Here is a 14,598-nt window from a genome sequence, read left to right as displayed (position 1 = left end):
TAAAAATAATGTATTTTTGTATTATTGTAAAATATTTTATTTTAAATGTATTAAAAATTAAATTCCTAATGTACAATTATATGTAAATTTTATGGTAATATTCTAATTAGGTCAAACAAATCAAAGTTATCATTGTCAAGCACCAGTTAATCCTTCAATATCCAATCAAATCAGCACACCTCTTTCATATTCTCAAAGCTATTCGTATAAAGATAATCATCCTTCATGTACAAACTCTTATCGATCTCAAACACAAATGACAGAATCAGAAATAAATTATATTATTAACAGGAATAGAATTGTGTCTAGTTCTGCTATAGCACGAGCTATAACTAATGCTAGTAATGGTGAATACTGTAGTGCAATTGAAACTTTGAATATAGCCATAGCATTAATCGAAGATTCTAAGGTGGCTAACGATGAACGCAGTAAAATATTAGTGTGTACGTTGTATAATACAATATATGGAATTCAAAACAAAGTGGTTAAAAAAAAGAAAGGTTACTTTTTAGTTATATTTTTTTATTCAAGTTTATATAATATAATTTTTATGTTATAGAGTTGACTAGATCACCTTCGGATAGATTATATAAGAGATCAAAACGTGAACATAATTAATCTAATGAATAGGTATGATTACATGATTAGAAGGTATACGACGAAGATTAAAAACTAAAAATTACAATTAGCTTTAAGCATTATATATTATATTGTATTATATTTGATTATCTCTTGCTATCACGATTAACTAAAACAGAAGACCAACAATTATTATATTATTTTTATTATTAAAACAACTTTAAACTTGTGTATACACCATATTATCATATTGCATTATTTCGACCAACTGTTATTTTCTTTCTTTGTTTCTATCTAGTATTCTAGTTTCCTAGAAAAGAAAAATTATTGTCGTAGTAAATATGGTGAATAAATGTATATTATTTTTCAATTCATTGGTATAGTTATGGTAGATTTTTTTTTTATCCTTAATTATATAATATTATACATTTGTGTAAATGTATAATTATGGGGAAAAGGGATATTTGAGTCAACACTCAGTGTCGTCTCCCAATAATTTTTTTCAAAAAATACTAATAATTATCAATTATATAAATTATCTTCTAATAAGAGATCGAAAATTATTAACAATGAATCTTTGAATTGAACTTCTAAATATAAATACATTTGGTATTCTTAATAATACATTTTATACATTTAAATCAATATCATATTATATTTTTTACCTACTTTAGCACTATATATAATATATATATAATACAGCATTAATACTTGACAAATTAACAGCCATAAATCCAGTGATGGTAATATGGAGGGTGTGCCTCCCTTTAACATTGATTCGTATACACGCCACTTGTATAAATCATTATAGGAGTATTTTAAAATTAATAATTGTGAAATTTAAATTGATTTATTATACTTTGTTTTTAGATTTATTTTTTCATTACTAGTTTATTTTGAAGTTGAAACGTTTAATAAAATTTTCTGTTCTAAAAACAATAATAAAATAATTATATTGCTGATAACTATAGAGCTAGGATTTCCATGTTCTTTTACTTAAGTCCAAATTGATTTATTTTTAGATATATCCACGATTTGGTTTATTCTCGATGAAATCGAACAATTTTATTTTACATATTTTTGCATATTTTGAATATGTATAATGCATATATTAGATAGTATATAAAAATACATAAATATCGAAATTTGAGTTTATTAGTTACGTACGAGTTAATTCCCATGTACCTGTTTACCTACACTGAGTTTACTCCCGGGTCATTAAGAGGTCATTAACCTAAGAGTTGATTCCTGGGTAATCATACATTTTTTTCAATATTTAGTCTTAAATTCAACCTAAAAGCGTAACCCAAGAAACACCACGAGGGGTTGGCTGACAAATTTTTCAAAAATGCTGTTTTTTGTTCTTTTTAATTTTTTTATGTTTTGAAAATTATTCAATTGTTATTTATTAATTATTTATTGTATTATATAATAATTAATTATTTATAATTATTAATAAGACAATTTAAAATTATTAGTAAAAAAATACAAGCGCATGTTGTGTGTGACGGTTGAACTTTTTATGGTCATACTAGTCTATTGATATACAACATAGAGAATCAACTCGTACACACCTCTTAATGACCCGGGAAACAAACTAATACAGCGGTTCTTAACGTGTGGTCTGCGGCCCCCTAGGGGTCCACAGCAGCTTTAAGAATATTAAAAATAAAATAATTTATTTTACAGTTTTATGAAAAATTAAGTTTAATAAAAATAATTTTAAATGTGTAGGTATGTTTTGTTATGTCTACTTCTATAATCTGTAATATAAAATAATTATTATAATTTTGGTTATAATAACATTAGATGTTTTGTAAAAAAAAAATATTTGACAAAAAATTGGTAGGAGGTCCGCGATTTCTAAAAATCTTTTATCGGTGGTCCGTGTTCTACAAAAGGTTAAGAACCGCTGGACTAATAAATAAAGTAGGTCTCGGGAATCAACTTACTTACTACGAGTTTATGAGAAGTCTTTAAAGTTTAGGTAAACGGTTAGCGAAGTAGGTTAACATTGAACGAAGTATCCCCATATCCAGCACGCCGTATACCTATACTTTTAATGGTACTGATAACTAAAAACTACTTATCTAAATTTCAATTTTTATGTATAGAAATGCTTCAAAAAATGTATAACGATGAAAAATATTAAAAAGTATAAAATATAATTTTGTTTTATCTCATCTGGAAATTATATAAAAAAAAAAATATTTTCTAAAACATAGATAGATTTTAAAATATTAAGTATTCTTCAATAAAATAATTACCCTAATAATAATGATAATAACATAATAATAACATTCATACATTTTCAAAACGAAATGTTACTAAGTCATGTACCCCAAATTTGTTTAAAAATTGTTAAAAGGATCTAAATATGGAAAAAATTATAAGTTCAAACTTGTTTTCAAAATCTATATTTCGTAATTAGATTGATCAATAAGTTGGAATGAAAATAGTTCTCACTTTGATTACGACTGCCAGTATGAGTTACCAAACTTGAGATCCAACCGATATTTTTGTAGGTTTGCCTCGTCCAACCCTCTCACACTAGGATGTGAAAGTATTACACATAAAAAATACTTCTCCAGAATTAGTGGATAGTGTATTAGACTAACATATGTAACTAACGGTTTAAGTAGATTGTAGGGATAATAACTTATTACTCTTTACCAATGATATATTTAGGGGAGGGGACATTTTTATACAAATTATAGAAAGCAGATTTAATTTATAATCTCAATATAGAATCTGTAATCCACTATTCAACTCTGTTTGGTAGAATTATTATTTTAGTAACATAAATTATTATCATACGATTATTACTATTATATTAATATAGTAATTTACCTATACTCAATATTGGGAATTAAAATTTAAAAATTATATTAACTTTGATATACCTAAGTTCTTGCAACTAAATAACTGTTAAAAGGTGTTTATTTATACTGTTGTCAATTAAATTAATTAAATGTTATCATATTATACCTATATAAAATGATGGCAAATATGTTTTATCTGAAATCGTTTAGGGGAAGGGGATGTCAATAACCTGAATATCAGAATACATCACTCCCCTCTACGTTTGATAGCTTTAACCCCTCCCCTTATAAAATGTCTATAATCTAAATTCTTAACATCACAATATTTAAATTGGGGAAGAACCCTCTAAATATCATCAAAAATATATTTTAGTTAATTAATTAATAAGTAGGTATATTGTATAAGTAAGCCTTTTAAAGTTTCAATTATTTTAAACTGCTAATATGACTGGTTACTGATTATAGTTAAATCATAATAAATAATTTCGTGAGTCAAACTGTCGGAGCTCAAACACAATAGTGGATATCCGGAAATTGCGACTAAGCGGCGCTATAGTTGTTGCAGGTACGTACACAAAAAAAATCCCGGGAGGGGTTGAACCCCTTCCCCTGTATACGTGCCTGAGTTGCTGTACCCGGTGCTCTACGCATTATACTAACATCGCCAGCTTTGAATGGCTATAATTTTGTAACTACTTATTCCACGTATACATTTTTGTTAAGATATTTGTAATTACTAATTATCATCAAAAGTACCGCGGATTAAAAAAAAAGGTGCTTAAAATAAGTGCATAATTTGTTTTGATAACAATGATAACGCGCGTTATAAATGCCAAATTGGCGAAGTTTCAGTAAATTATAACTTTGAAACCAAGTTCTGAACGCGTCGATGTTTTTAACTACCTACCTAGTTGAAACGCAAACATTTTAAAATCCTTTGCGAAGTAAAATCTGTTAGGTATGCCCGTTGCCCAGTAGTTATTGTTTTACAGCAGTGTTTCCCAAATTGGTGTTCCGCGGTTCCGTACTTCCATCAGCCGGTGCCAAAGATTCCGTGAAAATTTGGGAAAATATAAATTAATTAATAATATTTTTTTTTATTTTAATTATGATTTGAACCTAAAAAGCTTCAATAATTATATGGGGGTTTCACAAAACGTTCATGGTTCTACGAGTAAAAGAAGTTGGGAAACACTGTTTTACAGGATAAAATGTACCCAATAATATAGTAAAATCGGGAGAACGCAATAGCAGCTGATAACTCGTTATCGGTATAACCACCGTTGACCTATAGTTGATATTGTACGTCATTTTCCCGAACGACGATAACCGGTTGTTGCCAGACTCGTAGTAGTAGTTCGTGTTGTCATGTGATTTCCACGATACATAGTATTTTGATTATTGTTTTTTCGCATCAGTCTGTAATTTGTATTACGTTCATTAATCACTTTTACTCGTGACTGAGCAGTGGATAACGCAATTTCTATTTCGTAATTATCTAATAGGTACTGATTTATATTTTATCGATTCGCAACAGTTTTTGAGGTTATACTACGTTGTTTACGTCGAACGACGCCATTGCGAGTTCTGAGTTTGTGACGGGTAAACGACGCAGACGCACTAGTGCATTGCTTACTTATCACGTCTACCAGTCGCCACTAATCGTCTACTACCGCCGGTTCTCGTGGTTACATCAGCTCCCGCGCCTGCGCGTTTAGTAGTTGTCATCTTGTTTTGCGAGTTTGCGTTTACATTTTTTGTATTCGACTAGGTTAGGTAAACTAACGATTCGTTACTCTTCACTTTTCGTTTCGAGAGTCGTAGCCGAAGAACTTTCCTGCGCAGAAATGGAAACTGCATCAACCGACGTGAGCATGTCCGCTAGTGGCGAAGAACAACGTAAGTTTTTGTTTCGGTAACAATTTTACTCATACAAAGATGTACCGAGTTAATCTCGGCGAGAAGACCGTAACACGCCAGCAGCCAAGTATACAGGGCACAGTTGCTATTTTATATGGTTTTCATCTCAATCGTCGACTAATGTAGTGTTTAATAATTTCATATTAATCTTTTAACAGTTTAGAATCTTGAATCGGTGATCAAAAATGTATTGGAGCTTGGATATTCACGGCTATAAACCGTGAAAGTATTCTTACCGACAGTTGCTGGTATTAGTGTTACGGTCAATGAAGTAGTTTTTTATCACCAATCAAGTTATTTACGTTTTATATTGAAATGTTATTTTAATTATTTTTATATATTTAACAAAAAACAGCAAGCACTGGATCTACTCCAATATAAAATAATAGCATTCACATTCCTATAGCTAATCTATGACTCAACTCAAAGGCGCAGACTATGCCCATTGAACCAGATTTTTTATAATTATAAAATCTTTATTATTATATGCTGTCTACCAACAAAATTTAAAATGGTTAAAGTCAAATAATAAATTGTAGTTTAAATTTTGGTCTATTATAGGAGTCTCCAAACTATAGTCTGCGCACAGACACTTTAACTGCAGCAAATTATTCAAAAATGAAGTATTTGTATTATCTTAATTATTTTTTTTTATTTAAGTTCTTATTAGGGTACAATTTATATAGTATAGTACCTATTTCATTCATATTAAACAACTTTTAAAAACTACATTCTTCTAAATGGCTAAACTCAAATTTATTTTAAACTATATCAAAAAACAGCAAGCCATAACAACTGTTAAGAGTCTGTTTTTATTTAATCAGTTAATTACATTCCTGTGAAATTACAAATTATAAATGTTATTTAATAAGTATCTATATGTATTGGCCCTGCAAAAAGCTTTTTAATTTTTTTATGGCCCTTGAGTAAAAAAGTTTAGAGACCCCTTTTAGGTATTATATTATGAACTATACAAAATATTAATTTTTAATTGTATACAAGTTTTATATAGATTATCATTGAACTATAATTCTTACCTACTGATTTGTTATTCGTCCATTAAATTTGATATCTTATAATACCTACACATTTGATGATAAATTGATAAACATTTTGAAAAGTAATAATCTTAGTATAATTAAAATAATATTCCCGTGTACAATACCTGTACAATATACATCTAATGTATCTTAAATACTTAATTTCATGTACATTAATAATTTAAATTAAATAAACTAAATCAGGTAATTTTTTACTGTTTAAAAACCCTTAATTTTACTTTGATATTTCATGATGTTCTAATTTAATTTTGTATTATTCTAATCATATTATATAAATGTCTTTTATAAATAAAAGTTATAGTTATATTAAGTATAAGTTAACCATTAGTGATTAACCGATCAGAGAAACCAGTGTTGGTTAATATACAAATTATTAAAATTCAATGAGACTCTTATTTGGAAATTTTAAAAATAAACTAAAATTTAAATTATGATATAATACATGAAAAATTAGTATTTTTATTATTCATTTTTGTAATTTAGCTTATTCAAACAAGGAGCACATAAATACCATTTTTTAGGTCAAAATATAAAAAGAAATGTCATATATAACTATTATAATAATAAACATGTATTTTCTCTAATTTCATGATGTAAATATAATATATCATATGAGTACATTTATTGTGATATGTACAATTTACAAATTATAAAAATTACGGAGGGTGATTATATTTTATAATTTAATAATATGCACTATAATACAATATCTAAATTATTTTGATTATTCATAATATTAAACCTTTTATTTATTATTTTTGCAAAGCATTTATTTTTTATTTTTATTTATGGCTTCACCTATTGAATGTTTAGCTTGTTAAAAAAGTAATATACCTATATGGCTACATTTCTAAAAATATTTATCTGACTGTGAGATTGTGAATTATTACTAGGAGTCTAGTTATCAATAAATATCAGAAAAAAAGGTGAAAGATGATTTCATAATTACTCACTCTGCCTCTGATCAAAGGAACTCTATTGTAGATTCACAATTTTGTTTCTTGATACAATATAATAACGATTTTCTAGTAAATTGTTAAAGATTGATACAATATTAATAATTAAATATATTATAAAGTGTCAATATAGGTTGTTACTACTTTGTTACACTTAGTAATGTTTATATTGTCGATGAATTGTCATCAAGATTTGTAAAAATATTGTTGCATGTGTTGATTTTCTTTTGTGAGTTGGTCTTTTGTTTTATGATAAAGGTGTTTGGCCTTCTGCTTCTTTAATTAATAATTATCTATAAAATCATAATTTTTAATGTGGTCTAAATTAACAATTGTTTATATATAAAATTTATAAGCCAAATATATTATGTACATAAGAGATACCTAACCTACTAAAACCAAAAATTAAAGAGTTCTGGTCATAAGTCATATTAGCTCATTGATAAGCTATATTAATTTTATTTAATTATTTATATTTTTATAACTGTCAAAATATATTAGATTAAATACTGTACTATAATCATGAAATTTACTTTACAGATATAACATCAAACTGTGTAAATGACGAGCAAGAAATTATGGATAAATCAAGGTATTTATTATACTTCATTATTGTTTTTATAGTTAAATAAAATATATAATAATATACATAGAGCTATAGGATGTAGATTATTTATTTTAAATTGCAATATAATTTATTTTAAGATCTTTTAGACGTGTTTAATGATAAATACATATTTTTATGACACCATAATGCTTCTTTTAACATTTATCTGGAATGTATAATAAATACACAATCTTAAAATATCATATTACTCACAAAAAGCAAGATTTAGTTCTTAAACTCTTTGATTCCTCAAATTTAAATCAATTCAAACAGTTTGAAGTTAAGTAAAAAATTAAAGTACAATAGTTTAAAATGATTTAATATTACATCATACTAATTTGATAATTTTTTGTAATATTGGATGTATTTTTTGAATATTTTTAATATTAAATTTAAAATACCTAGTTGTATAAAAATATTAAATTTTTTGTAAAAACTTAAGTTTTAACATTTTTTTTTAAATTTTATATTTGATTTATGTAAAATCTTTAAAACTTAAGAATATTTATTTATTTTTATTACAATGTATTAATTTACTATTATTATATTTTTAAATTTAAAAGTTAAAATAAAATTCTAATTCAAGTTATTAAAATTGTATGTTTGACACATCCCTTAAAAAAGCTCTTAGGAAGTAAATTACTTAAATTTCCGATAAAATGTACGTGCTACCTTTGTTGCCAATAATTATATCTATTATAAAAAAATTACTGATTATTTTATAGGGGGACAAATCATTGATGCCCATAAAATATAAAGTATACATGTTATTCAATATATATTTTTTAATTAGTTATAAGCAGGCCTCGGGACTTAAAATATTTGCTTATTTTTATGGATTGGCTTAAAATGTAGCAGAGTGCTATGGAAGTGTATGTCATATTACAACACTTTCGACTATGAAATTTAAAAGTATTTTTTTTTTATTAGTTTTTCTATTTTTAATAGTTTTTCAGAAAATCCCTTTGAAAATCTATACAATAAGGCAAAATGTCTCAAAAGTGAAGTTTAATATTTTTATAACATAAAGATTGATTTATTTTTTTTAGTTTAAACTTTTCCTAATATTTTTGCTCAAAGTATTTTTAGCTCAGAGTATTTATAATGATGTTTTTAAGCGCTTATTTTTATGATTTTAAGTGATATAAGTCCCGAGCCTTGGTTATAAGATGTATTTATTACATAGATAATTCATCAAATTAAACATTTTTCTATCCAGTGTAATAAATTTTTTTCCTAAAATATTAATCTTAAAATGGTTCAATCTTTAAAAGCCTAATTATGCTGAAAATATGTACTTAAATTTAAAATTGAATTAAAAAAAAAAAAAAAACTTCTAGAATATGTTTATTTTCCATAATAGTTATAATTATATTATATAAATGTTATAATTTAATATTATATTATTTTGTGTATAATAAATTTAATTATGCAAATTGATTTATTCAATTTTTTAGTGACGTTTATCAAAGAACTACTTGGGATAAATTGCATACGTCAATTGTCTACTTAGTATCCAAAGTCAATGGTATTAATATTGGAACTGTAAAAAAAGAGTTACTTAAACAAAATATTATAAGAGGTAAACATTTGTTTTGTAATTCTATTATCCATGCACAAATTGCTTCATGTTCCAACGATACACATGTTTATGCAACTTTGGTTGCTGTCATAAACCTTGCAGTAAGTGTTTAAATGTAATTTTATATGATTGGTATTGTATGGTTTATATTTAAAATTATTCTTTCTAATATAAAGTTTCCAGAAATTGGAAAATTAATCGTGGACGCGATTCTTATGAAATTCCAATGTGCCTATTTTGAATATGAAGAATCAGATGCTGTAGCATCTGTGGTATTTATTGGACATTTGATTAATCATAATGTTGTAAGTTTTTAATTAATTTATGTTTTCATTTTGAATAGTTTAAAGTTTTGATTAATTTTAGGTTGATGAAAAGCTAGCTATAGAACTATTAGATCTTCTTTTTGAAGAACCGTCTTTGTTTTCTATTGAAATAGCTATTGAATTTTTGGAAATATGTAGTAAAAGAGTTAGTGAAGTCTTTAAAAATTTTTTGAATGAAATATTTGATAAAATTCGTAGCTTTTTGAATGATGAACATGATGAAAAGGTAAACGTATATTTTTTTCGTGATATTTTTAGTTTCAGATTACCCATTTATTTTTACTATTCAAAATTTTAAAATACTATTTTTTTTAGATTTTTTAAAATATTTTAGTATCAGATATATTTTTAACCAGCTGCTGAGTTTTATTAGATTTTTTATTTCAAAATGCAATTTATTTAATTATAGGTTCGCAGTTCTCTAAGTTTGAAACTTTCACAATTCGATGAAAATGGATTCAAGTTTAAACATCTTGATTTACTACCAACTAATGACTGTCAAATCACTCATTTTGCAACTTTTGACTCGACTGTAGATGCTACATTATATAATATAGGTAATAAATGTCATGTTTATTTAAAATAAATATTTTTAAATTTAAATTTTAAATTTTAAATAAAGAGTACGAATATGATCCGGAATTTGAATCAAATGAAAAAATTTATAAAAGTTTGGTATTGAAATTACAAGAAGATGATGATGAAGAAAGTGGATTTGAATCTGTAACTGATTTTAATAATCAGTATGATGGTGAAAAAAAATGTAAGAGCTATTTAATTAAAATATTAACTACTATACTATAAATCAAATTTATAGAACATTCTCTTTTTACATTATTATATTTTTAAGTTGACATCAACTTAAAAAAAACTTATTTACTTTCATATTTTATACATATGATTTGTTTATTTATAGGATCTATAATATAATTATAAATTATTTTCTAATAACCTTAAAATGTTACTATTTTTGTAGTGATTGAAATGATAAAACATATTAATAACATAGGAAAAGACATAAATATGATATCATTGAGAAATATATGTCTAAGAGAAGTTATCAACTTAATTGTAAACTCGCCAACGGATTATAAAAAATATTATGAGAAATTTATTATACCTGGTCAAGAAATGGAACTTTGTTTTATGATTTTGGACTGTTGCTGTGAACAAAGAACATATAAAGATAATTTTGGACTTCTAGCTAAAGTAAAATTTCAATTAAAAATTAAAATAACACATCTTTTTAGACTATTAAAAAAGTATATACTGCTCTACTGTAAAGTAGATGTTGAGTTGTCACTATGATGGATGTGTTAAATTTCAAATGTAATAATATATTATTTTGTACAAAAATTTTTCTAAGCTAAGAAGCCTATATAACTAAATAAATATTATATGTATTTTTTGATATTGCTATTAAGAGGATGTCAACATACTGTTTGTTTTCTCTCTATTTTAGCTCATGTGCAACATACATAAAACGTATTTACACAGATTTATATTTTTATGTTTTTGAGTAATCTTAGAATAATATCACCCATTACAAAAACGATAAAGAATACAATTTTTGAAGATAAAACATATCGATTTGTCTAAGTATTGTTTCAAAACAATTTTAACATCATTTAAATTTACATTTTTTTTTTATTTTGAAAGTCGAATATAAAATTGAATAACAACAAAATATAAACCGATATGTCATTCTCTCAAAAATATTATCTTCTGTAATTTTCATAATAGATGATTTTACTTTAAAATTGCTCAAAAATCATAAAAAAAAAGAAAAACGATTTTAGCTGAAAGCATTTTATCTATGTTGTGTGTATCTGAGAAAAAAAATAAATATTGCGCTGACATCCTCTTAAATTATTTATAACTATTAGTATTACAGTAAGTAGATTTAATTTTTTTATTTTTACAAAAACATTGCATTTATTAAATTATTAGTATTTCTATTTAATACAATTATTATTATGATATATGTCTATACCATATATATCATTATTATTAGCTTTTGAATCAATATCACCTAATGCTGAAAAAAAGTGTAAATAAGTTTATAGTTAAAACCATAAAAATTAATGAGCATATTTTAAAAATAACATAGTACTCATTACATAAAGTAAAAATTCATAATATACATAAAACTTTAAGTCCTCATAAATAATGTTTTTAAATTAAAACAAAATAATGTGCATTATTATTCATTGTTTTGAACTTTAAATATCTTTAAAAGATGATTGTGATTGTTTATTTTTTTAATTATTTATTCCCATTATGTACTACTAAGATCAAGATTGTATTCATTTTCAATTTTTTTGACTTAGCAAAAAAAAAAAACAGAAATATATTAAATTTTATAAATATATCTATAAATAATTCAAAAACAGACAAAATGCTTTGGAAATTTTTAAAATTTTATATTATATAGAAAATAATCATTTAAACATTTGGTGAACATTTTAATTATCTAAAATTATTCATTTTTAAGTTAGCCAAAAAACAAAATGGATTATCACCAAAACTGGTTTTAAGTGAAAATTCCTCTTTTTGTTTGTTTTCCCCAATTTTTTGAAAATTACTGAGTATTTTTAATTTTAACCTTTTTTTAGTATAAACTAGATCCAATTAGCTATCAGAACCACCCTCAAGTTCAGGAGTTAAAATCAAAGTTACTTGTCGTGTATACATCCACAAAAAAATATAATAAAAGAATAACATCATTCCCACTTTCTAAATTTTTTTTTATTTTTAATTTTTATTTTATTTAGGAATTATGTGAAACAAACAAGATATTTTTTGATATGATGGAAATTATTTTTATTCACTGCTATGTAACAAGCTACAATTTTGATACACAAAAATCATACCGTATTGCCAAATTTTTTGCTCATATAATTAAAATTGGTTTAATATCATTCAAGTTCTTATCAGTAATTGAAGATGAATCAAGTTCTCCTAACGGAAATTATGTTGAAATTTTGCATCAAGAAATAGATAATACAGTTTATCATAACAGCTGTAAGTAAAATCATTTTATTATTTTTTTTTAAATAATATAGTATTTTTAAAAACTTACATTTTTCTGGTGATATAATTAGGCTGGTGCCTCTCAGATATGTCCAATTTAATAAGACAGTACTTTTATCATATTTGATAAAAAAAAAAAACAGAAATTATTTTTTTTTGTTTTTTTTTCTTCAAATAATAAGCTTGATAAATTCATTTTTAATTAACTACAGAGTGTTATTTTTTAAATAAATTTTCAAGTTATAGGTACCTAAAAATCATTATCATTATTATTAATATTATATTAATTAAAAAATATACTATAATATATAATAATATATATAATTTTAATTACTATTTACCATCACTATTGAATAATCAATGTCTATATTTAAGGGAAGCTCCACTTCATATAGCTCTGAGAATCGCTTAATTTCATTTTATATAAGGATGATAATTTGTAATACATGCATTGTTATAATTTATTTATTTGTATTAAGATTTTAGATTATAACTTATAAGTTATAAGATTATCATTTATTATTTAACACCATATCATTCAATTTTCAGATAATTTTTAAAGTTCCGACTCAAATAAATTTCCAGCTTCAACTAATGAAGTTGACTATCTACCATTTTTACATTATCATAGAAGCTATTAACATTTGTTTTATGTTATCTAACCCATTTAACAAAAATATTTTTGAATCATCATAATACATAAATAAATACATAATATATTTTTAAATAAAAATCTATGAAGTATTAGTATTTTTTTAAAAGAGTTATTAATATTTTTTTAATATTATCTAAATCATTTATTAATAATATTTATGAATTATCATTGTACTTAAAATTATGTTTTTATCAAATAATTACTGCAGTATAATAAAATATTAAATTAAAAGTGTTTTATACTAAGACATATTGTGGTTTTTTTTTTGTTTTTAAATAATAATGTATGTATACTATTTTTAAGTAATAATGTATGTATACTATTTTTAAATAATAATCTATGTATACTATTTTTAAATTGCAATATGAATTATTGACATTTATTTGATGTTACTTAAACCATTAATCAGAAATATTTGTGTATCTTCATTGTATTCAATGTTATATTTTTGTTAAATGATAACTGCAGTATAATAAAATTTATTATGTAATATTAAAAGGGTTTTATATTCAGACATCTATTTTGTTTATATATAATATATACCTAATCAAAAAGAATATAAATTATCAGCTCATGTATAATAACCATACACCTTAAATATTATCTGTATTTTGTGACTACAAAACTCCACTATTCATTGATGTTAGCCAATTGAGGAACTTAAATACTGAAATGGAAAAAATATTTATAAGACTCATTTATTGTTTATTAGTTTCGTCGTTGAACCCTTACCTGTTTTCCTTAGTAATAAATAAAATTACAAAAATATACATAACTTTAATCTAGGGACTACTCTTTACTGGAGTTATTTAATATACAAATTGATTTGAGTAAATATGATAAACTAGTTTGTTATGCAGTTGATGTTTTGGTTAAAGGTTAATCTTGAAATTTACTTGTGTACAAACGACTTGAAGAAATTATATAGCTTAGTGCAAATAATTTATTCATTAACTTAGACAATACTTTAATGACATGGTTAATTTTAATCAACTATATATCATAAAATATTTTTTCAAGACTCATAAGCAATGTATTCATTCACTAAAATTGAACT

General features: G+C 24.3%; 2 protein-coding genes across 2 annotated transcripts; both read left to right on the top strand.

Moving 5' to 3' along the window:
• The first annotated feature begins 8 nt into the window (after positions 1-8).
• On the top strand, positions 9-658 carry LOC113558144 (cleavage and polyadenylation specificity factor subunit CG7185-like). Its single transcript, XM_026963651.1, has 3 exons — positions 9-18; positions 111-500; positions 560-658. Exons 1-3 carry the CDS (start codon positions 9-11, stop codon positions 616-618), a joined length of 459 nt encoding a protein of 152 aa, XP_026819452.1. The 3' UTR covers positions 619-658.
• Positions 659-3,865: 3,207 nt separating this feature from the next.
• LOC113557459 (pre-mRNA-splicing factor CWC22 homolog) lies at positions 3,866-13,573 on the top strand. The gene is made up of 11 exons (XM_026962992.1): positions 3,866-3,966; positions 5,173-5,300; positions 7,879-7,930; positions 9,403-9,628; positions 9,704-9,832; positions 9,894-10,079; positions 10,263-10,410; positions 10,476-10,616; positions 10,830-11,062; positions 12,628-12,877; positions 13,436-13,573. Exons 2-11 carry the CDS (start codon positions 5,249-5,251, stop codon positions 13,444-13,446), a joined length of 1,428 nt encoding a protein of 475 aa, XP_026818793.1. The 5' UTR covers positions 3,866-3,966; positions 5,173-5,248; the 3' UTR covers positions 13,447-13,573.
• Positions 13,574-14,598: the final 1,025 nt, after the last annotated feature.

This window comes from Rhopalosiphum maidis, chromosome 3 (genome assembly GCF_003676215.2).
Source record: "Rhopalosiphum maidis isolate BTI-1 chromosome 3, ASM367621v3, whole genome shotgun sequence".
Classification (NCBI taxonomy): domain Eukaryota; kingdom Metazoa; phylum Arthropoda; class Insecta; order Hemiptera; family Aphididae; genus Rhopalosiphum; species Rhopalosiphum maidis.
The sequence above is the reverse complement of the archived record's forward strand: the minus strand, read 5'-3'. Positions and strand labels throughout refer to the sequence as shown.

What these genes read in the sequence shown, in the direction of transcription:
- LOC113558144 (XM_026963651.1), top strand. An exon ending in AGTGGTTAAAAAAAAGAAAG is followed by an intron (nt 501 to 559) that starts GTTACTTTTTAG and finishes TTTATGTTATAG; the next exon opens with AGTTGACTAGATCACCTTCG.
- LOC113557459 (XM_026962992.1), top strand. Translation starts at nt 5,249, where the DNA reads ATGGAAACTGCATCAACCGACGTGAGCATGTCCGCTAGTGGCGAAGAA. An exon ending in ATTTGATTAATCATAATGTT is followed by an intron (nt 9,833 to 9,893) that starts GTAAGTTTTTAA and finishes GATTAATTTTAG; the next exon opens with GTTGATGAAAAGCTAGCTAT. An exon ending in TGCTACATTATATAATATAG is followed by an intron (nt 10,411 to 10,475) that starts GTAATAAATGTC and finishes TTTTAAATAAAG; the next exon opens with AGTACGAATATGATCCGGAA.